At 36.1% G+C, this 24,581-nt stretch overlaps 1 protein-coding gene across 1 annotated transcript in view; it reads right to left on the bottom strand.

Annotated features, from left to right (window-relative positions):
* LOC104127348 (lipopolysaccharide-responsive and beige-like anchor protein) overlaps positions 1 to 24,581 on the bottom strand; it is a gene marked incomplete at its 3' end in the record, with an annotated part of 169,994 nt that overhangs the window by 53,075 nt on the left and 92,338 nt on the right. The window contains exons 30-33 of the mRNA XM_009640012.1: positions 15,471 to 15,604; positions 6,807 to 6,885; positions 6,406 to 6,539; positions 4,003 to 4,064 (exon numbers count right to left, since the gene is read on the bottom strand). Of these exons, the coding sequence (XP_009638307.1) occupies positions 4,003 to 4,064; positions 6,406 to 6,539; positions 6,807 to 6,885; positions 15,471 to 15,604 (409 nt within the window). The remainder of the gene's footprint in view (positions 1 to 4,002; positions 4,065 to 6,405; positions 6,540 to 6,806; positions 6,886 to 15,470; positions 15,605 to 24,581) is intronic.

Here is a 24,581-nt window from a genome sequence, read left to right as displayed (position 1 = left end):
GAAAATTACACAAGAGCTGAACAGTATTTTAGTCGGTTAGTGTAAGTTTATTTTATGGTCTAGAAAATTTAGATTCAGTAGAAAAAAAGCTCTTGTCAAAGATGGATCTGACAAGAACCACCTAATTTGTTCTCTTACACATATTCCACTGACAATTCAGTTGATTTACTACAGCAAGAAGCATTTTTCAAGTGCTGCAAATTCTGTAAATTCAAAGGCATCATGGAAAATTATGGAGCCTATTTCACCCATTTTTGTACCTCTTCACCTGGGAGCTACAATAATAGGACAAACGCTTCATGTATGTGAGCAACGGATAAATGTTTTTAATACCTTCGTGAGAGAGTAGGGAAGATCACAGGTTTTCCTACTTAGTCATGCATTTCAGGAAAACACCTGACAAATGAAAGGACGCACAGTAGAATATTTGCTTTATGGTTAAACATGCACTCAATTCATATGTGCCCCTTCGCGTTTTAGGCATAGAGTGAGAGCCTTTTTAGATGAAAATGCTTTATCCAGGGGTGGTATCACAGTTTCCCCACGCAGAAGCCTTGTCCCACAATAGCATATGAGAACCTTTAACGTCCCGACGTCACTCATTTAAAAGGGATAATAGACACAGGACTTCTCTCTTTGGCTGGTTTAATTACCCCGACAGGATGCCAGGCCAGACTAGATGGTGCTTCTAGGTTCACTGTACTGTATGCATTTCTGATAAATGGGAAAAGAATAGATGACCTGGCAGAAGGCTCAGACAATAACATGTGATTTACAGGACATGAATGCAGCTACTATAAGATTTATCTGACAGCCCTCTCCGATAGTGGACTGTTGAGTATCCGATGGAATGATTTCTAGTCTGGAAAGTCTGCTACTGAGTAGCCATACACATTATTTATTTATTAGATGTTTTGGGTTGAAACCATTTTTAAATGATGCACTTCACAATGCTCAGCCATAAATTTAGTTTTAAACCTAGAAGGGAGGTAGTGTTATTGGAATGTGTGTCAGACTGAATTAGGATGAGCAACACAACGCTTTTATAAAGTGGCCTTGAATGCAACGTCGATTCTTTCAAAAATGATATTAATGTCAAATAAGCAGGAACACTTTGCACTAATATTAAATGAAGGATTTCTTTATGTTTTGATAGATTTATATAAATGTAAGTATACACACAGAGACACGTCTCAAAATGTAGCGTGTCTATCAAAAAACACAACTGGTTTTGTCTTAGAAAAAGCCTTTTGTCTGTATCTCAGACCACCTGTTTCCCTTTATACCTTGTGTTAAACGTAAAACAATGTATCAACATACAAACACAAAACCAAAACACAAAAGCAATGGCCTTTTTCCATATGCCTAAATATATGAATCTTAAACAAGAGGAGAAATTAACCAGGTGTCACAAATAATTTCACAAAATGGTATCTTGAATTTTTTTTAAATCACGTCACCTGAGAAAGAACTTTATTTTCACATTTTTATGAAAAAATTACTTGTGGAATATTATTATTCCATTTTGCACTTCTGAGAAAAAAACCAAAACATTCAGCCACAAATCTAAATAAACATCAGAAAAAATTCAGATGTTTCAGAAAAAAAAAAAATCTAAGTGCTTACATCACATATACAATGTTTAAAAAAATTTCCGAGAGGTTAGCACAAAGAAACAGCAAATGTATTAATCAGAGCAATCTTTCAATTTCATAAAATGATGGCTGACAAATTTGTGAAGTTTTAAATCAAATTTGCAGATACTTACTTTGTAACTATGCCACATTATTTATGTGATTAAAAACTAGTTTTTGACCTGATCTTTTGATCTTTGGCACTTCATCCTCTCCATCTCCTCTTAAAAATTAATTAAAATTTTAGAAAAAGGATATCACTTCACTTCCCACCCTATCTTGGGGGGGAAAAAAAAAAAGAAAGAAAAAGAAAAAAAAAGAAAAAAATCAATCAAGCTCAACCCCATCTCCTCCCAGTATCTGTAAAATGTCGGCTTGAAATTCAATTTCATATCTCTCAAGCTTTCATGTAGCAAAAGACAGTTCACTTCTTAACAAAATAAATCACTTCTGTGATTGCCATGCTGACCTCTTTGAATTAGGAAAATTCAAAGTGAAAAATGTAATTATCACCCCAGAACAATCTGTATACATCTGGAGCTAATTTTAGATTCATTTCTCACATCATTTTTCATATTCTGCCAAAAATTACAGCTGCTATGTAACTTTAAAAAGACTTTGAGGTCTTTGTGACTTTACTGGTTTATTTCTACTATTTCACAAAGAACAACCTCAGTCTCTGCAACCAGCACTGCTAAGCAATCACGATATCCTCAATTTCATTAGATTAGCATTAAGTGGCATTGTGACACATATGACAAATAGATGCATTAGAGCGCGTCATTTATTCCTTATCCTTTCCACTTCCCAAAACCAAACAAGTGACGTACAGTACAGAGCACAACATGATTTTAAAAAAGATTAGATTACCCTACCAAAAAAGAAGGAAAGGTCAACCACTAATTATTGATACAAGCAGCATGGATAATGAAAACTAATTTTTAAAATGGTAATACCAACCCATCAGGCACATATTTAATACTCAGATTAGTTTTACTCTAACACATTAACAAATGAACAGTAAAATTTGTACATGGATTTCTCGGTAGCAAGGATTCTTTTACAATTTAAATCAGCAGCAAATTCATATTCTAGAAGTTGTGAACAATGCCCACTTCCAGTATTGCCATACGTAAAACAACCACCTCTAAATTCCAAAAGTTCCATGAGGAATATTAAATTCCTTTTGAGGTAAAAATATATTATATTTCCTGAGGAAGATGGAAAACTAGATGAGCAAAGTTCTAGATATGTTCATTAATAATAAGCTCACTAGAAGACATAACTACTCTTCACTAGTTCATTGTAAAATCTATTAGGTGTAATCTCCAGAAGTAATTGTTCTTATTGCACTTTATTGACAATGCAGACTATCGATTTTTCACACCTTCTATGATTCTTTCATTTGTATTCATGAAACGTCTATCAGCACACTCTAAATAAATTTGGCAATATAGGCACTAAAACGAATAAATCGATGTGAAGAAACATTAATTTTGCATTATCCTTATTCGTCAGGCAAGCAAACCATAAGGGTTGTAAATGAAGGTCAAAGGTTTTGAAATGGGTCAGAACCCTTGACCTCTAGCCCAATACCATTCCCATTAAAAAAGGCTATTTTAAAGTTTTAAGTAGGGGAATTTACTACCAGAAAGGTATCATTTTTAAGGCACCAAAAAAAAGGCTCAATAAAAACAGTCTTCCATTTAATTACAAAAAAGAAAGCAAGAAAACCCCGAAAGAAAATCCAACTAATGTAGCATACACAGTTTTAAGAATATTCCTTAGGCTCTAGCTCTTTTCTAACCACAGGAACAGACAAATCTCAGGTTCTTAGGTGTCTAAAATCACTTTTTGCCTTTAGGAATGTCAAATGCCCCAAACTGCTGACAACCAGGGTTGCTTTCTTAAATTCTTCTCAGATTCTTAGTACTTGTCAAATCAATTAAGAATGACAGAGTTTCAAAAGTATTTATCGTTCATTTCATAACCTCCACACAACAGGAAAAATCCTATTCATCGCAGAGTATTCAGCATGCCAAGAAGCAGAAATCAATCTGGTTTTATAATCTTAATATTTTATTTATTCTATTTTATCTTACAAAAATGACAGCATAGAGTTAGGCACGCCACCACCAAGGTTATGTAAATGCTCAATAGTAAAGGTAACAGAAAACCCTTGGTATCTTCTCTCCTCCAACTGAACAGACACAATTACTATGATTTTTTTTTTTTTTAAATCAAAAGACCTTGCACATAATCTTTTTACCTATTACCCATACCCTTAAATTTAAAGTAAAATTTTAACTGTAATTTACATTGTACTCAAAGACAGCAATTTCAGTCAACGCTGTTACTTAAGCCTCACCTGAGAGCAAAGAAGCATCACCAGCTCCACAACTGAACTGCTAGATTTCATGCACACAAGACCTACACAAAAGGAAAAACCAGTATACATAAATGCATCCTTGTATGGCACCAGCTCTTAACACAAACTATTTTGAAGTGCAATAGACTAGAAGCATTTTGACAATCAAAAGAAAGCTGAGATTCTCATACTACTTCCAGTTCAATTTTATACTTCAGCAGCACAAAATAAAAGTATGTATGTGAGAGGGGGATCATAAATTCCATGCCTCGCATCCAAAGATGCAGCTAATAGTAATACATTACCTCCATTATTCACAGTTTCATAAATGTTTGTATGTCAAAATGATCAGAAGTGTGGTTAACATATGTTATATTAATCCACTGTATCTACATTTTGCTATTTCTTGAAGGATTGGGTCATTATATATGCAGAGAAGGGAAATGGCTTTATGACCTTTGCTTTCTCCATTGCACGTTCTCCTTTCAGCCCCCAGCTATCAATCAAGTTTCCATTTTGTTTCATGGCAGCAGACATCCCAAACACTCTTATTAGTACTTTGACCCTTAACCCCACACTAAACCTTAGCAGAAGTGCAAGCAGTAACCTATTATATATTCTCAATTGTTTATAAACTAATTTGACTATTATTATTATTTGTATTCACATTTTGTTTTGGGTTTGTCTATAACTGGTTTTTAGGCCCCAAAATTGCTTACATGCATTTTTTTTTGTCTAGACAGTTCATACACTCCCAATAATTTTCCTGCTTTTTTTTGGTCATTCAATCTATGAAATACTCATCTCTCTGTGTATATAAGCTATACTACAGTTAAAATACTTTGAAACCAGATTATCTTTTCTTTACCTTCAAACAAGAAAAAAAAATGTAACTGAATAGGATATTAACTTTCCTGGCAAATAAAGCTTTGAGGAAATCTCTTTCCTGTTATTCTTACCAAATGACTGAAATAAATTTGTACACAAGGCAGCTTCCGTTAAAATGTTTATCAGCTAAAGCGATGCACACATGTGTAATCAAAAGTAGAATCCCATCTTTTTCAGTTTTACAGAAGACGATTCATACACTTTTTCCTGCCACTTTTTCCTACCACAAATGGTAGGCAAGCTAAATTCCTAAACTAAGTAACTTCAATTTCAGTGAAGTTTAATGAAGCCTCAATTTTGAGATCAGCAACCTTTAGGAAAACACGTATCAGTGTTTGATACTCTAATTGTGTTTCTGACAATGTTAACCATATTCAGCACTACATACAGGATGCCTGTCCTAATCCACGAATCAACTAGTTTCAAAAATGCTTTCAAAAAAGAACTTTAATTTCCCAGGAAGCAACTAGATTTATTAGTCCAAATGCAGCTCATGTGCAAGTGATCAGCTCAAGTTAAGCAACCATGAGTTTCTAACATGTTTATTACTGGAAGCTGCAACAAGCTCAGGCCCTAATTCAATTCACTCCTTTAACTGGACAAAACCTGCAATTTTCATTCTAAAAATCAGTGGACAAAGCAATTTATATCATATAACCAAATTATGAGAAAATAGAAAAACTGATGTTCGCTACTAAATTCAGTGTTCCAATAAACATGATTTTTTAAAATTGAGGGCATTAACATCTGCATTGCAGAACTGAGCTTCATTTTTAAACAGGGAGAAAGCCCATCAGTAGAAAAAAAAACTCAGTCACCTCAAGCTCAATCATTTTAAGCCAACACCAGGAAGAGCCATGATCGTTGCTGTGCACCTGAATCTTCATCTTCTGAGAAGTACCAGAGAATTCTTCTCAATACTGACAATGTATTCCTCTTACCTCATGACTGCCTTCCAATTAGAAGCCAAAAAGACAGAAGCAGATGCACAAGCAAGAGATACACCATAACATCCTCTGCTAATGCAGTTCCCAAGAAGCCTTCTGTTGCAATAACACAGTAAAAATGCAAGGTCTTCGCACCTAACTTTGTACACTATACGCTGTACTTTACTTTGTATCGAAGCACTGACCCTGACAACAAGTTTTCTTGCTAAGGCTCACAAAACGCTTTTCGTACACCAGTTTCTATGGGACAATTCCCTGGAAGGCTTGGAAAACTTGGAAAATAAGAGACAACAGCAGTTGGTCCCACATAACGAGACATAGGAAACTATGAGATGAGATGGGACACAAAGAGGTAGCAGAGATGGCAAAAATGAGGAGGCAACCACAATGACCTTCAGAGGACTAAAGACAGAAGGAACAGGAGGCAGTGAAATCCAGTGGACAGCACTGCGTGGGAACACAGGAAGAAAGCTTCTAAGGCAGAGCCAGCAGCAAAAAACATAGACATTCTGAGTCTCCAAGGTGAAACAAAGCACAGAAAAAAACCTTTTTTAAAATGGAAACTTACTTGTACCTTCTATCAGCAACTCTTGCCCATGGCTGCCCAAAAGAGTCCGAGAAAGAAAGGGAGCAAAATCCACAAAAATCTCTCTCAGAAGTGGGGCAGCTTTTTCCAAAGCATGTTCAAGCCTGTCTGTAATACTAGTAGAGAGATACATGTGATTAACAAAAAAAGAGGAGGTGGTTGCTGTAATTTTGTAGTAAGGAGTATAGTTTTCGACAGTGTTTTGTAATACACATGTATAAAAAGGAATCAATAATCCAACACGCATATTTTCCCAAACCTTCATTAGGTATTGAACATCAGCAAAACAACATTCTTAAGCTACGTGGAATCAGAATATCAACCGTAATACCAAAAACGTGAGCCACAGCACAGCTGTTCAGATGTTCAATTGAAGAAGTTACCTCATGTTTGAAGCAGAATCCTCAGGCACTGAAGAAACTGTAGGGACAGATGGCAATTTTGAATTAGATGATCCCCTTCCTACAAGAGAAAGCAATAAATAAAATAATTATATAAGCAAACATGCCAGAGATTAGAGAACCGGACCAGAAACTAAAGCCTTGAGCTCAAGCTCTGAGAAACCATCAAGTATGTGTGAGGACTAGGTAAACCCTTTCACCTCTTTGTACCTCAAACTCTCTTTGCTGTAAAACTTCTATTTACTTACATTCATATTTACCAGGTATGCCATGGTAAACTTTAAATTTTGCTCTAGCACAAACAGAAAGTAACTCAAGGAAGCCATGAAGTTTGCTTTGTGAAGGTAGTCAGGCTAGACTGCAGTGATCCCTTCTGGCTTTATAAGCCATGATTCTCTCTGAAGAAATTTAACAGCACTTACAATCTTAAGCAGTGAATACAAATAATGTCTTACACCCTTAATATTCCTGTAGTGTACTAATATATAACTAATTTATGCTAACATAAAGCCAAATGGTAACATTTTAAAGCATCTCAAAAGATGGTTACTGGAAGCGCTCATCCAATTTCAACTTGCACAGGGTTTTTTGTCTAAAATTAAAACATATTTGTGTCAAAATGAAGCAGAATACAAAATGAGTGGGTATTTCCAACAGCCTGGCTTAAATTTTTGCAACACTAGGACTCTGACAAAGACAGCTATGATAAAATTCTCCATTGCACTGCCAGCATCATTAGCATGATGGCAGTGGTATAACCTCATAAATGAGTTATTAACTTTGCCACATCAATTATTCAAAGGTTGATAGGGAAGACTGGGTCATTTATGTATCCTACGCTTACAAAAAGAATTGTGTTATGTCAAATTGACACTACATGGCTTTCATCAGCAGAGTAGGAATCTGTAAATACTAAATTCTGCTGCTCAGTATATAAAGAGAAAGACAACCTCCATACTGCAGTATGGATTGGTATTAGCAATGATGAAGAGGGGGTAAGCAAGACAGCCAGAGATTTCACAGATATTTGCTGCCAGGATAGGAATGGTGACTCACAAATCTTGCATTGCATTCCAAACTATAGAGAGGAATGAATCTTAGCAGACAGATTTCTGTGCATTTCCCAAGAGCATAACTGCTTCTAGTCCATCTGCAATCCTATCTCTTTCCAACCTTAGACCCTGTCCTATTCGCTTTCCTCTCACCTCGCCAGTTTCAGATTCTTATGCTGCTGGAAAGGGGGGGGAAGAAAAAAAATAAAAGGAAAAAAGCATGAAAGAGAAGAGTTTAATCATTTCAGTTCTCACCTCTACCTTAGCAATGATGTGACCCTTCTCAGAACTATAACTACAGAAAAATTCCTGATCATCCCACCTACACTGTGAGCTCAGTTAAATGCAACCTGTCTGGAAATAAGCTGCTAAGATCTTGAAAGTGCCTACAAAAATGTGTCAACTGCAACTTTTCAAAGTCTTTCTACTTGAGTTAAGTGGAATAGATTTGTAAGAAGATGGCAAAGACAGATCCCTGAGATACTAAGTTTATTTCTCCTGCCAAATTTCAAACTTTTGCTCCAAAACACTGGCACACAGAGCTTCCTCCCAGAAATGCTGGGGTTTTGTGGGTTTGTTCATTTGGGGTTTTTTTCCTGCCTGGAGATGTTTTTCTCCAACCTTCCTTCAAAGGCAGCACAGAAACTATAAATTAAACTAATGCATCAAAACAGTGAAAAGTTTTGCCCTTTTTTTTTTTTTTTCCCATAGGAAGGACATATCTTTGTGAATGTGATTCACTTACACTTTTCATAATTTCAACATGAAGCTCTTATTTTTACTTTTGTATGGGATGACAGGGTCAGAAATAATTTATCCAATAAAAGGAAAACAAAGACATTTCTGAAAATTTCAATGGTGATGACTAGATTCTGTGACTATTTTCAATATTTTCATGGATATAATTCCATTTCTTTAAGATCTAGTTTTACATAGTCAAACCACCCAAAAGTATTTTGGGTATTCCTGAAGGAAAAGCAGTCAAATGATGCGCCAAAAATTAGGACGGAGCCTCCTGTACAGAAAAACAAAACAAAGCCCACAGACTTTAAAGCCATTATTTCATTTTCATGATAAACTTTATACTTAAATAATTTCACTAGAATTCCCAGCTTTCTCTCTAAAGCCCAACATCCCTATTCTCATTAAACAAGTCCCTCTACCTTGAAAATATTTTTAAGTCCACGTGCCCATTAGTGGACTTAAGCCCACACACCATCCATAAGGGGAAATCAGCACACTGACCCGGGTAGTTCAACAGAAAATAAAACAGAAATGGCATCCAAAGCCTTCAAAATAAGTAAGTCCTCTCAACATGCAGATTGCACATGCAGAATGTCTTGTTAGATTAATTTTTCCATCCTCTTTACTACATTTATATGTAGTGACCAGTATTCCACTTATTATTGGGTACATCAGAAAGTCAAAACCATATACAACTAAAATCCCACCATATTAAATGCATAGCAAAATCAAGGATCACTTTATCAGTAAAAAAATAAGACTTTAACAGGACAGCACAGTAGCATGAGTTTTACAATTAAATGAGATGAAAATAATTCAAGGTAATATTTAGGCCACAGACAAAATAACTGAAGGAAAAAATAGAAAAAAAAAATCAAGGGAAACATCTGTAAGGACAATGAAAGGGCAAAAGAGCCATCACGAGGGTAAGAGACACATACACGCAATCCAGGGTAACCGGGGGGGGTTGTTGTTTGTTTTTATTTTGTGGGATGGGTTTGGGTTTTTATTTGGTATTCTGGTTTTGCACACAATGGTAGTAAAAATTGTCAGAGTGGGAGGAAAAGGAAATCACTGACAACACAGGATATGATTTTTTTCTTCTAGAAATCAAAACAAATTTTGCATAACAGATTAGGTATAAATGTAAAAGTCTATAGAGTTTTAAGTGAAAAATCAACTTTTAAATATAGACATAACAGAAAAAAGCACAGATAATTTGAATTTGACAACAGCGTAAGGCAGGCACCCATATAAACTCATACTCTTTTTGAAGATTATGTAAGGATATTTATGGCCTGAATTGCTTCATGCTTATCATCACCTAAATCCACATTCCAAACTTGGATGTATTTCACTAAAAGGGGCGAATCTCAGATTTATCATGGCTGAGAAATTCAGGGGGGTTTTGATAGGATTAGGCATAGTAATTTTTGCATTCAGATTTTGTTTTGTGAAAGTACTTTTTTGACTTTAACTCAGAAGTGGAGTTTTATTCTACTATTTCTCATGCCTTTAGTAAAAAAAAAAAATTAAAATACTTCAGTAGCATATTTTCATCCACAACACACATGTGGGTAAGTGCAGTAGCTACTTCAAACATGTGGAACTAAACTGACTTATCTCTTCCTTATCCTTTCACTGATAAACTGGCTCCTTCAAACTGACAGTTTTACAGACATTTGCAAGAACATAAAAGAAAATGCAAATAGATCATCTGTCTAGCACCCTTACAGTGAAACCTTATTGTTTATTCAAGGTCCCCAAGGGTCGAAACAAATAATGTCTCTAGCAATAAAATATTGTTAAAGAAACTCCTTGTGCAAGATCCTTATGCTTTTGCATATACATTTACAAAGTACGCTTGGCGATACACAAGTAGTGCATGTTATACTTTACTCTGGGAGGATGGAGATGAGGTAAAAAAAATAGAGTAGAATTAAATAATGATACGTCTTAATATTGTACAACAGTCCTACCATACATAAATACACTTATGCCCTTTATGAAAGGAGTATCTGGTAAAATAGTAACCGCATTCAAAAATGCACTTCTGGGGCTGGAAGTGTACAATGCAAGACTACAATGAAAGGTTTTACAAGCTAATATAAGGGATCTGTTACATAAACACATCTGTAGGTTAAACCAAAACAGATTTCACAAAACAATGGTGTGTTCTTTAGACAGAAGTTGTTTTAGAACAGTTTTTATACTGAAATGGTATTAAACCATTTCCATTACATATAATTAGCATTTGAGATTTTTAAGAGTGTCATTCTGCTTTGATAACTAACCTTCAACACTGTCAATGTAAAGTCGGAATTCTCTTTGAAATAGTTACTACAATCCAGTGAATTCCTTGAACTACCTCTGCACTGATGGTAACTCACTTCATATTCGTTCTTAACTTTAGCTTGTCTCCCGCTAACTTGTTTTATTGCAAGACTTCAACATTATTTTCACCTATGTATAAAAAAAAAATAATCAACGAATACCATTCTTTGCAAAACAAGCCACTTGTGGGAGAAAACTTGTATTTTCCTATATGTAGGACTAGAATTCAAAAGCACAACTCCTTTTTTATGTCCTGTTATTGCTTATTCCCAGGTTTCTTCGAAGCATCCACCTCCTTTTTCACCTCAGCCTTTGAGATGGCTGTGTTTATGACTTCCCACTTTGAGGAACAGCCCATGCCTCTGCTTGGGAGAACCAGAAATCCTGCTGGCAACTCTGTGTGGCTCAGAGGCAAAACAAGTGAAACTCAAAGAACTTCAAGGACAATGGGGAGGAGGCAGGCAACAGAAATCGAGTGGAATTTCTCAGTGTTTTCTACACTCAGAGTGTCAGTAAGGACAAGATGCGTTTCACTCCTGCTTCCTACAGACTTTTCATACTCCCTCTTTATAAAAATTATACTTGAACAACCATTTGCAAACTTAATAGTGAAAGCCTCAAGATTGCATTCTTTAGAGTGAAGCACTAACAAAACACATGAAATCCTTCAAGTAGATAAACAGAGAAACTCAGAACATCAGAGAAAACAGGGGGAGTGCAAACTGCAAAACAGTTCAAAAAAGTTCACACCACTTCAGAACATTACAACTGTAACTGAAACATTTAAAAGGAAAACTAAGTGACAAACAAAACCACAAGCATCCCACTAGCATATTCACAATAGCTCAGAGAACTCCACAAAGTCCTGCCTATCCAAACATTAGTCCTGCCTTTCCAGTAGCCCTTCCTGGACACCGCATGTGTAAAATCTCTGCATCAAATCTCACATTCAGCCTATGAGCCACTCCAAGGACGAAACAACCTGAGTAAATTCCTCCTCCTTAGATTATTACTAGTAAATATGCACTTTTGCTCAATACTACTCTCTGCAAGAGACAAATGATTGGCCCAACATGGACCATGAAGGGGCTTTTTCTCCATTAATTTCCAAGATCTTTCAACAATTGGAGTAGCAATTCCAGCAGACCAACAACCCAAATATCAGCCATCAGCAACGTACTGACAGGCAAGTTAGACCACAAGGGGCACATCTGTATTCAGGAAAGGCTTTTTGTGCTGTGAAATACTCTGCAGCTTGAATGAGTAAAGGTGAAGAAATTTCTCCGGCGAAAAGGCCAGGCTATCCGAGGCCATTACATGTTTTCACCCTCTTTCAAAGTATCAGAGGAACAGAGTGAGCTTAGATGGTTATCTTTCCAACTTGTCAACACTTTGTATTTGGTAGGCCAAGACATGTCACATCCACTTGATATGAGCTTAGGACAATCTTAAGGGTCAAATATCAGAGATACTCACAGACCTTGAGCTATAGAGGCAAGATGCAAACTTCAGGAAAAATACTGGGAAGGAGGCTGATGAATTCTGAGCGCACGCAAATGTCAATGGAGGCATCTGGAACCACACGGACTGACCTACCCTGACCAGGCAATTTTGACATCAAATTTACAGGTGGAGGATGCTCACACACTATATAAAACTCATTCCCAAATTATGCTTATGTACACATTACAACCCCATCACTTGTCTGTATCTCCCGTTCACCCCTGGTTTGGAGTAAATCAACTCAAGTCTCCACAGTAAAGCATTACATGTTATTAAGGTTCTGTTTGCTTAATCAGTTTTAAAAACATACCAAACAAATACATACAAAACTCACTTTAAAAAATTCTTTGACTTTAGAAAACAGCTGAAATGTATTTTTAAATGCAGCAATAATGTTTAAGGAATAGCCTTTATATAAAATGTGAAAAAGCCAAAAATGTATATTCACTACATAAACCCCTAGTCTCAGCACTTTTTAAAAAAGATTTAATTCCTTTTTTTTCTTAATTACAAAAGTAAACAGACTGAATGTCAGCTGAAAAAAATGAGAACAATGTATTGATTCTCTGCTGCATGAAAACAAAAATTAGTGAAAGAACATGTGATTTGAACTCGGGGAAAGTTATACGTATTACATTTTGGTTTTACAGGAAGCTCACTTATTGCTACTTGTATCCTCAAATAAAAAAGTTAAAGGCCTTATACAGAACTTTATTTCAAACTTAAATGTGTGCAATTTATGAGAGCAACATAAATATAAACCACTCCAACTCTGCAAAATTTTTGTTTCCATGCCATTATTTTACTGGGGAAAAAAGAAACAGTCTCACATTTTAATCTGTTTAAGGCATGATTTCATTTATCCCTTTACTTCTTCTTTTAATTAATTAGATTGCCAGTCTAAACATGTCTACTATTTTTAATCCTGATTAGTTTCTTTTTATGCATATCAGTTCAGATTACACGTCCAATTTTTGCCAAAACTCCCAGACATGCTGGAAGTCACACAGTTACAAACTACATCACTATTGTTTATTGTCTGGATTTCTTATACATTCTACAGGCACAGAAGCACTTATTTTTTCTTTTATACGTTCTTAAAAGATTGACTAAATCTGGAAATCAATGGTCATCTGTTTTGTTTCTATTAAAAGCAAGTGAATACTGACTTCAGAAATTATAATAATTAAGCCCACATCTAAGCTGGATAAACCAGTAAGTTAACAAATTAGCAACTATTTTAAACCATTTCAATGTAGGTAAGTTTTTATTATTTTAAAAACAGATTAGCTGCTCAAGGCCAGTCTTCCCCAAAAAACTGTGACATTTTAAGAGACAGCTAATTTCCCTAGCCCAAACAATATTCCTAGACTAGTATAGTTCTACCTCCTGCAATTTCAGTGACGAAGTGAGTTCTCCCTTTTGCAAATAATAGGAACATACTAAATTTCAAGAGCTTTTCTTTTTCTTTTTGATTTTCCCAAGAAATGCAATAGGCAGTTGAAGATGGCAACAAATATCTTCCAGACACACAAGTACTAGAGGACATGACCACAGATCACACTTTTTTTCCTCAGTCTTTGCAATTTGGATGTAGGTTCATAGAAACAGGAAGCAAGAAACTCAAACATTGAAAAGAAACACCAATAATCAGGCATAGATTGAGATTTTTGTGATTAAGATGCAAATCAGTTCGAAGTCTTCACGATAAACTTCACGGGCACAAACAATTATGAGAACCTACATAGCCTTGTGACTTAAACATGGCTAAGTAGAAAAGCATGCCTTTGACACAGCATATAAGGTTAAACATCATTTATCTCATACAGAATGACCAGAGAGACTAAGGGTTCAAAGGACCACTTGCTTATAAACAACCTACTCAATTTTGTCCCCACTGAAAAAACTGTCCAAAGCAATTAGTTCAGCATCAACACTGAATTTGACCTCAGGCTAAAGCTATTGGAAACACTTGTATATAATTTTCAGTCCTACTTAGCAATAACACATATAATCCTTGGACAGATACCCTACAATTTATAAATAAGTTTGTATTTTACATAACAAAAAACCTGTAACAAGAAGTAGTCTTTAGAATACACCATATTAATACTAAATACAACTTAATATAGTATGCTTGCTTTTAAAAAAAAACTGTGAAAAATCTTGAACTTACGACAAATGTTGCTCAGACATTTGCATTTGTTCTGCCAGTTAAAGGCAAAAGAACTCCCAAGTAGCTTAGAAAAGCTTTTTTTTTTTAACTACAACACTACTTTTGTAGGGTTTTTATTTATAAACAGGTTATTTTTTACATTTGTGTAGCTACAGCATCAAAAGAGGGAATAATAAAATGATCTGGGGGATAAACTCTCAGAAAATATCAAAAAGGATGAATTCTTATATTCATTAACCCATATAACATCACTGACAATTGGTCCAGCTTAACCTAGTCACATCTATTTTCCTGCAAGATATCCAATACTGGTCTTTGTTAGACACACTGATACTGAATGCAAGCCTGCAAGCTGCTATGTGAGGGCATATGACAAAGATATAGAGAAAGATATAGACAAAGTAGTATGCAGGATACAAAGGTCTCAAAGGTCCTTTTGTCTGACTTGATAATTTAGGACATGTTATACCACATATACTCCAGTAGTTTAAAAAAAAAAAAAAAAGTGTAAAAATTCCCAGATTGTTGGCACATTTTCCCTTAAGAAAATACAACCAGCAATAAGTATCAATAAGCAAGACTCACATATAGACAGATTATATATATACACTAATCAGTATTACAGTGGAAGGAAACTAATGACTTAATGTCTGAAAAACAATTGTTCTCCTCTACAGTGTTTTGAAATATGCATAACTATTGAAAAATGTATCACCTTCACGTAGCACAAAACACATAAAAAAAACTTGTTCATTTGTACTCAGAGTGAATGGTGAGGGAGGAAGAAGCAAGAGAGGAAGGGCTGGGATTTGAGTTGTTCTATTTACCCTTACTCACCAGGAGATTCTCCTGACAAATCCGGGGCTTGGGCTGAATCTAAAGAAGAAACCACGCTGACAGCATTTGTAGGAATACCAATAGCAGCTGTAGAAGATGAAATGGTTGATTTCTTCGGTGGTACAACGACACTCCTAGGTCAAGACAAAATGTTAATAAGTAATACTGTATGAAGTATTCATACATCATGATCCTTGTTTATACACCTAGCACATACATTTCTATGTCCTGCAAAAGTACCGTCCCTTCCCTATTTTCTTTTTCCATCATCTTTGGCAATCTACCTTAACCTAAATGACACTTCACCCATGTGTAATTTTCATGGTACACTTTAATATCTCATCCACTTCTGCAAAATCCCCGACACACAAGCACACAGTTAGAAGATCAGTGGGATAAGCGACCTGCAAGTAGGTTTTACTTTCCCCCTTAGTTTCCCTAAGATTTTGTTTTAAACCTCAGGCAACTATTTACAAAAGACATGACAGTATTAAAAATGAAAACATTAAGATAAACACTGAATGCTGTCTTGACAGCATACTACTTCTGGTATTCTAATGCAGAACAGAAGACTAATTGAGGAAGGATATACTAGAGCTAAAAACATCCTAACACATATCCGTGTGCACATACAAACATTCACACATCTTCAAAATATGGCCAAGGCATGACTTTGAGTATATTGTGTCATCAAGTTTTACTTCTATAACAAATAAAAACATTCTTTGGAGTTGAAGAGAGAATCTCCATCTTTTATACAAGTTAAATGTCAGGCCTTATAGTCAGTATTAAAGATTACACAAGAGGAAAAGATGCAAAGTGACAAGTTAGGCATGGAGATTTATCTCGCATGTTACTAAGACATCTATTTATGCTGTACCAATTTCAATTAAACTGTAGTACTTTATTCCAAATACCTAAAAGGCCTTGTTAAGCATACGTTAAAGGCATTTTTTAATTGCAAGTTAGCTCCATAAACATGCAAAAACCCAGCTAATGAGGTAAAGAGTACAGCTGATATATAATGCACTCCCACAGCAGCGCTTACTTTTAATTACCTGGTGTTAACTGTAAGCCGAAAGTCTTCAACATTCAATTTATTTAATCACATCTTTTGTTGACAGTACTATAACTACACACTGAAAGTATTCCCTTAATAGCTTTAAAAAACTAATTTTCTAAATAAGGGAACTTAAAAACTTGACCCAAATTCAGGTGTGATAATAACAACCAAAGAAGTCCTGTCAAATATTTCTAAAATAGTTCTTGCCAGAATGGGGAAAAAAAGACTATATCTGACTCCCTTCAGCCCAAAGGATGTCACAGAACCTAGACCACGTTACTGATTAAATCAACCCTCCTTAATGGCAGGAGTAGGCAGGGACCATACTTGGAGGCAGTACGTGTCATATCATTATAAGGGTGACTGCTAATGTTAACTATACACTAAAAAAATAGAAGCAACAACACCTGAGCCCCAAGTCAAGATATTGTGCCTAAACCATGAATTTTGCCCCTATGTTCATGTCAGTTTCCCTGAAACATGAACAATGCACTAAAAAAAATTTCATATATTTAGACTGTCTTCTAAATTATAGCCACATTACTAATATCACCCAGGTATAAGAAGGGGATCTCTCACTCTGGATTCTGTGACATTCACTGTCTGGAAACTGTTACTACCATTCCATAACACACATTCAAATACCTGGAAGAAGCTGGGAAATCAATACAAGTTTACTGAGTACAAGATACACCCACACATAGTAAACTTTTGGACACTTCTCCAACATTCATCATCCAGCACTGAAGCCCATGTGTGTTCCTTTACAGATTTTAAGTTCTTTTACTATATATAGCTATATATAGCTATCCAATTCAAGAAATACTGATCAATAATATTAAACCCGAATTGTACAGGCATGTTACAAATACGTGTTTACTCATGTGGACACTATGAAATCTCAGTGCATGAGTTGGAAATATTTCCTTCCACACTCACTAAGTTACAGAAACAATTATCCATTTGCTTGCTAACTAATGCACACCCAATTATATTGGGATGCAAGGTGATATGGGAGAATGTTTAGTGACAAATTTTGGTGCACATGTAGATGGCAATTGTGCACATACTGGTAGTGTCTGTTCAAAACTTATCATTCATATAATTAATTTTACATTGGAAAACACTAAATTACCTTGAGGGTAAAAACAAATCTTTATAGAATCATAGAATGTTTTGGGTTGGAAGGGACCCCTAGAGGTCATCTAGTCCAACCCCCCCGCAGGAGCAGGGACACCACTAACTAGATCAGGCTGCTCAGAGCCCCGTCCAACCTGGCCTTGAATGTTTCCAGGGATGGGGCCTCCACCACCCCTCTGGGCAACCTGTTCCAGTGTTTCACCACCCTCATTGTAAATAACTTCTTCCTTATATCTAGTCTAAACCTACCCTGGTTTAGCTTAAAACCATTACCCCTTGTCTTGTCACTGCTTCTAGAGAAGTTTTCTGTTTCCATGGCTTAAAGCTAATCAGAATTCTTTCAAAACATCAAATCAGAATGGCTGTGTCCTCTGAATGGCTATGAACGCTACCAATCCCACTCTCTGACTCTACTTAGAGCTCCAGGAACTACGAAACAGGTGGTATTTTAAGTCGTAAAGGGCAAGCCAGACCCACACCTTAAAAAAATACACATAAACGGCTGAACTTCGATTAATTTTATATACTAGAACCCCTCCCTTTCAGATGAAAATACAGAAATGAGCATGCTGGAAGAATCAAGAAGAAACTTTAGAATGGGTGTGATTTTTAGCACTAGTCAAGAAGCTGCTCACAGGGCAAGTAACAGATCTGGAACTGCATGGGAGCAAGGAAGCCTGTGTGCAGATGGAGCTGTTACCTTGAGCTGACGATGAGTGAAGACAAGAGAAATCCCAGCTAGAAGAGTCTTCCATTTTCTGTGCTGTTTCACTACAACAACTATATATTATCATTCCTTCCTGACCTTCCTTCTACTGACCTTCAGCGTGCTTAAGTGTAGTTGCACTGAGGGAGTAGTTCCAGCAAGTTGCCAGACTCTCTGTAGCCACCCAAGGAGAGGTGCATTCAAGCAAAGGAATTAGGCTTTATTTTTCTTTCCTGGGCTGCCACAGACAGCACTGAGTGACCACAATTTTCTCTTTTGCCTTTTAAGACCTTTTGTATACCTTCTCACCTTCAGATCTGTAGAAGTTTGGGAATACAAGTACAGCTGCTACACTCATCTTCAGTAACTTATTTTCCATGAAGTACATAAAAAAGGAATTACATTCTAGCACTTCCATTATCGTTTTCAGTATCTAGCAATGGCATTCACTTTAAGGAAGATACTCTGATTACTAGCACCAGGAGTACGGCACGAATACACAGCTGCAAAGTAGACCTGTTAGCAGGCTCTATTTTTTTTTTTTAATTACCCAACATCAATCCTTCTGCTTTGATTCAAGGAATAAAAATGAGTAAGTACAAGTTTCAGACTTCAAAATACAGAAGAATGTATGCTGCCTTATAAACAGTACACATGGGCATGCACACATGTATTCCAGACACAGTCACCACATGCTTTGAGCAAGAGACACCAACTCTCACAAAGTTTTCTGAGAAACTTGGGTTGTTTATTATATCCCACTGAAAAAAACGAGTTTTAGCTTTTAGTTAAAAAAAAAATAAAAAATTTTAAAAATCTACTTCATAAATTCTACCATAATTCCTATATTTAAAGCTCATGTCAGATCTTGGTCCCCTCTGTTGCAAGCTTGCTTAAGGATTCAGAGTGTTAGTGATGCACCTCAGCCATAGACTTCTGCTGTGCTCCATAACTATTCAGCAAGATAAAAGGCAACTGTATAGGGGCTGGAGAAACTGCTGCTTCACATTAAAAAATTGGAACCTTGGAAGAAAACAGAGGCTTTGAACAACTCGCCAGAAAGCTGTTTTCTAGCCTCAGACTAGCTCTGAACAGAATTTATTTTAGGTAGTGATCTTCCACAGCCAACTGAAATTATTCCGATTTTTCCGGCCGAAATAAAATAAACAGTATTTCTGGTGAAGAAAGAAGGTCCCTTCTCCTGACAGCTGTGTCAATCTGAAGCACACAGCCAAAAGCAGCACTGGGTGGTGTCCAAAAACATGATGTAAAGAAACCCCAAACTCTGAATGTACTTTCTCTCCATCTTCTGGTGAGTTGCCATGACCTTCTGATTCAAAAAATCCTTAGAATAGTTGAAGAACAACAAACCAAAACATTGAAGTATCTTAACATAATTACTTTATAGCTACACATTGCTGCATTATTTGTAATGTAGTATTTACTGCTATGTATGTCTTCCCTTCTAATGGTGCAACTGACTGACGTGACAGTTTCAGGATTTGTTTTAGGAGCTTCCATTTCCAGGCCTTCTTCAAGGTATGAAAGTACAGCTCAGCAATCACATACAGATTCATATTTACCACATAATTCAGATATTTTAAGCATAAATATTGGTCATGTTTGTTTATTTACATTCTGAAATTCCTACAGTTTTCCTTCTTTGTGTAGCAATATGATATTTTGTCTAAAGATTCAGGTGGAAATGCAACTACTTTGAAACAGAAATATCTGCCATTAACCATTAATGTTCCTTTGTGTTCTTCTTCCAAAAGATTATTTAAATGCTAGTATAAGTAAAATTAATGCAACTGGCAGAAAGAACGTATGAGACAGTGAAAAAAATCAAGATTAAATATTGTAGTAAATAAACTATGTGGAAAACATGGAGTGTTTAGCACGTTATTAAATCAGGTAAATTTGTCAGAGAAACATCTTAAATTAATGTGCTTTCAACTTACCTCAAAGTAATAGGGCACTTGCATTTAAAGATTACACAGATAAGCCAGTCCTTTTTTGTAGCTAAACTGATAAGCATTTCTTAAAAAGTTAAATATTGCTACACACATGAAGAAAATAATCATCAGTAAGTGGCCTTATACTGTATTTCCTTAGACCTACAAAAATAACGTATTTTTAAAAAATCTGTAATCATGCATTAATTTAATCAGAATAACAACATACATTAAGCAACCTCACACATAGGTAGAGACATGTCACTTAGAAGAAAACCATCAATACATTTTACTTCTTAACATTCACATTATCACACCATTTCCATTAACTCTATACTTTTGGGTTACATTTTTATCTTAACAGCCATTCTCATAATATTCAGATAAAGGAGAAATAAAATCAAAAATAAAAAAATTGAAAAAAATTCTTAAGGTATATTTCAAGCAGACCTCAAGCACTATGCTAAAAATAATGTTTTAGTTGACTCGTTTACACGACTATATCAGACGTTTGCCTATTTTAATTTAAAATAAAATATTTAAACCTTAAAGTAGGAATTTACAGCACTTGAACTGATAAACGTAGGTCAGGCATAGTGAGAACTAGCCACATAAATACATCCTAGCCAGAAGGTCAGTGTGTTATTAGTCCCAATTATGCTGAAGTGTAAGAAGCCTTCGTGTTGCAGACAATTATTCACTGCTGAATGAGCACAGACCACTGAGCTGAACACTGACTTCCATCACAGACAAAGGCTTACACAATAATGATCTATTCTGCCAAACTCTAGACAGATTTACTTATTGAAAGCTTTCTTGGTTTCAGATCATTGATTCTTCTGTTTCAATAATAGATACAAAATATCTATAAATATCTCTTAAATTTTGAGTACATTTTCCTAAATATTTATTTTTTTGAAGTTGGCAAGTCTGCAGTTAATTTGAAATGTATTTCAAGTTACAAATTTTCCTTGGGTGTGAGTCAAATATTCCTGATACAACATGGGCCAGGCCAAACTGATGACCTCACTATAATTTAAAAATACTTGCATGAGTTCTGATTCCTCTTGACATACAGGAATTTATACAGATTTAATTCTTAGTGTTCCATTTTTTAGTATTGAACAGCAACACAGGTGACTGCTTGTCTGTTTCCCTATGGGATAACGGTTTTAATTCAAAACCAAAAGAAATTAGTCTTGTTCCATGTTATCAGAATGACACTGACTGCAGGGCTCCTACACAATAAGCAAAAGACCAAAGAGGATCAGAGACTTATTTTTACCTCTACTTCGTGAGCCAGGAAAGCACCCTGCCATGTCAGTGTCATTCTATGGGCTCTACTGTCTGTAGATAATACCCGTTCTCTTATGTGCCCCTTAAAACACCCAAGGAGAAAGGAAGAATAAGAGACTCTCAAAACCATGAGAGACCGGGGAGGCGGGGGGGTGGGGAAGAGAAGAGATGATAGAAAGAATACAATCAATTTTGTAAAAACTTGAAAATCAGCTTGGCAGGGAGAAGACTTCAAATGGATTGCCTCTTCGGGCCCTGCAGAACGCAAAGCGTTGGCGTGCCAAAGGAGCCAAGCCTCTCATCACAGCATATGCGCCTTGACCTACAGATCCCCCATTCTCATATTTTGTCTCTACCTACACCTGGTAGATGTAATCTTCTCAACGACAAGTTTATTCTTTTCACATTTGAGGCCCAAATCAATGAAGTCAAAAATGTATTCATTCCACACACAAAAAAAGGACTTTGATTATATTTAACTGAAATACCACAACCAACCATTACAAAGGCACATGCATGCCACTGACTGACAAATGCATAAACATAGCCTGAGCCAAACTAAGCAGCTTATAGACGATGTTCCAAAGAGATAAACAAGCTTATTAACATATCTGTTCTCTAAGTTACAGCTTAACTGCAGATTTAAGCTCTATAGTGCAAGACCATGATTTAAGAGCCTATATTCCTCTGAACCCTCAGCATCAGCTTCCTATAATGACATGATTATTGAATGTTTCCACAAAGAGCAGTAGAAGGCAGGAGAGACCAAGGTTTTATTTTAAATTGCACAGTAAAAATGGCAAGTGATAGGTTATGGGGTTTATTAGACTAACTGAAATGTCTTTTTTTTTTTTTTTTATCCTAAGCTTTGGTTATTTTTATTTCTGTTTTATTTAAATTTGCTTGCATTACCCCATCCCCTTTTTTTCTACAAGATTACTACTAAAGAAAACTGCTGGGTGTGGACACTACTGAAATTAGAGCATTAATTCATGTCCCTGTGGATCTTGAGAAAAAGCCAATGCAAGTCTTGAATTTTATCATGATAAACCCCTGGCACCCACTAATCACAAGATTGCATCTTCACATAAGATAAGGGGAAGATTTTTGGCATGGGAATGAACACATACACCTAGTTGTTTGCAAAGTCTTGCAACCTGGCAGCCTTTCAGTAAGGTTTCACTCACATAGCTGTTACTGTATACTCTCCAGCTATGGCTGGGAAGTTGATAATCCTTAAGATATGAGGAGCGTTTTGATTTCTGACACAGCATTCCTGAGATAAATGCAGGATCAGAGAGATGCTTTGAAATTCCCAGAGATACCCCAGTGGTAAACTGCTACATGGGAACAACTTTTAACAAAGTGTCTATAAAAAGAAAAAAAGTTAACTCTCAGAACTGGTGTTTGCCATCAAACAATATATTAAATGTAAACCAGACACAGAAAGTAAGAGAGCATCCCAAAGCCTGTTTTTCCAAACTTTCTCAAAGTACCTTAGTATTTTTGTCTACACTGGAGATAAGAGCTACTATTTCCAACTATATTACAAGGTTCTTGTAAAAAGGTTTTTCTTTCCCTGGTACAATTCCTTCCCACTGTTGTCACTAGGTGTCATTTCAGAACATAAACTTTTATTTTAAGAAGAGTCGCACTGTATAAAGATCCAGTCACCTTCAAGTGGTAATGAAATTTTCCTGTCTATACAATTTTAAATATAAATATTTCATATACATGGTTATTCTGTCTTTTTGATCAACTGATTTATTAGCTAGTTAGCAACACGCCTTATCATAGACCAACTTATTTACCATAAATGTAAGATTGTGCATGTCACTACCAGATCATAATTGACTGGAGGCAAGGCTTCTGTGTCATTAAGCACACTTTTGTCTACCTGACATACCCACAAAGGAAGGAAATGAAAAATTAAGCCACCTAGAAACACAGAGCCACTGACATACTGAGGTCATGTGCAACTGCTGAAGGACATAGTATTTTTTACTAGTTAATGACCTTTTCCTTACATATTGAGCCCCACCCACTAAACACAAAAAGTCATAGGAAACTAATACCTGCAAGTTAGCACTGTGGAGCAGTCCAGGTAGATATATAAACCCCTGTAAAGCCCCGTGCCCTCTGCTCTTCCATTCACAAGCACAGTGCTGTCTACTGCTTCAGTCCACGCAACCCTTTCACTCCTCTGTATATATTCCTTCACCAGACCAGCTTCCTTTCAGTAGCTGATACGGTAATTATGTCTCAAGGTTAAGTGAGAGAACGTTGAGTTGTGGTTACAAATGGCTGGCACTTCGGAGGTGGGAAAAGAAGAATAGAGTCCATCTGGGACAGTGTGGGACTAGAAAAGTAAAAGGGCAAATCAGCATGTAGTTTGACTTTTCAGTGACTTGCTTTACAAAACACACTGGAATTTAAGGGTTTGTTTTGTTATTTGAGTGACTTTGTAACTATACAGGAAAAGGAACACAGAACTGCAAGTGACTGAAGGGCTGCTACCTATGCTTAGTATTTCATTAGTGCACATTATCAAATTAAATCACATGGCTTCCTCTGATAAGAAGGTTTTGTAGGCATAATCTACCTATGTCAGATATCAGTGCCCAATTACTTCCTGTCTAGTTAACCTGCTTTACACCAATTCAAATCAGATTTGCACAGGCAGCACAAACCTTCAGTTTTAGCAATAGCTAAAAAATAATTCCTAAATGCAACATGCGGTTCTGTACCAGATCTGCAGACAAATGTTATTTTGTGGATGTTATTTTGTGGTTCAAATCTCTATTGCTCAGCAATGAACAGTAAGAATTTCCTGAGGAAAAACATTAGTCACAGGCTAAAACATCAAGCTATTTCACACCAACTGCCTGCTTACTGTAAAGAGCAATGCTAGGCCTCAGTGGGGAAGTGCTAAAAGCACTTGGGTAGCAGCA

The sequence above is a fragment of the Egretta garzetta genome, unplaced genomic scaffold (assembly GCF_000687185.1).
Source record: "Egretta garzetta isolate BGI_Z169 unplaced genomic scaffold, ASM68718v1 scaffold615, whole genome shotgun sequence".
In the NCBI taxonomy this organism is placed as follows: Eukaryota; Metazoa; Chordata; class Aves; order Pelecaniformes; family Ardeidae; genus Egretta; species Egretta garzetta.
The sequence above is the reverse complement of the archived record's forward strand: the minus strand, read 5'-3'. Positions and strand labels throughout refer to the sequence as shown.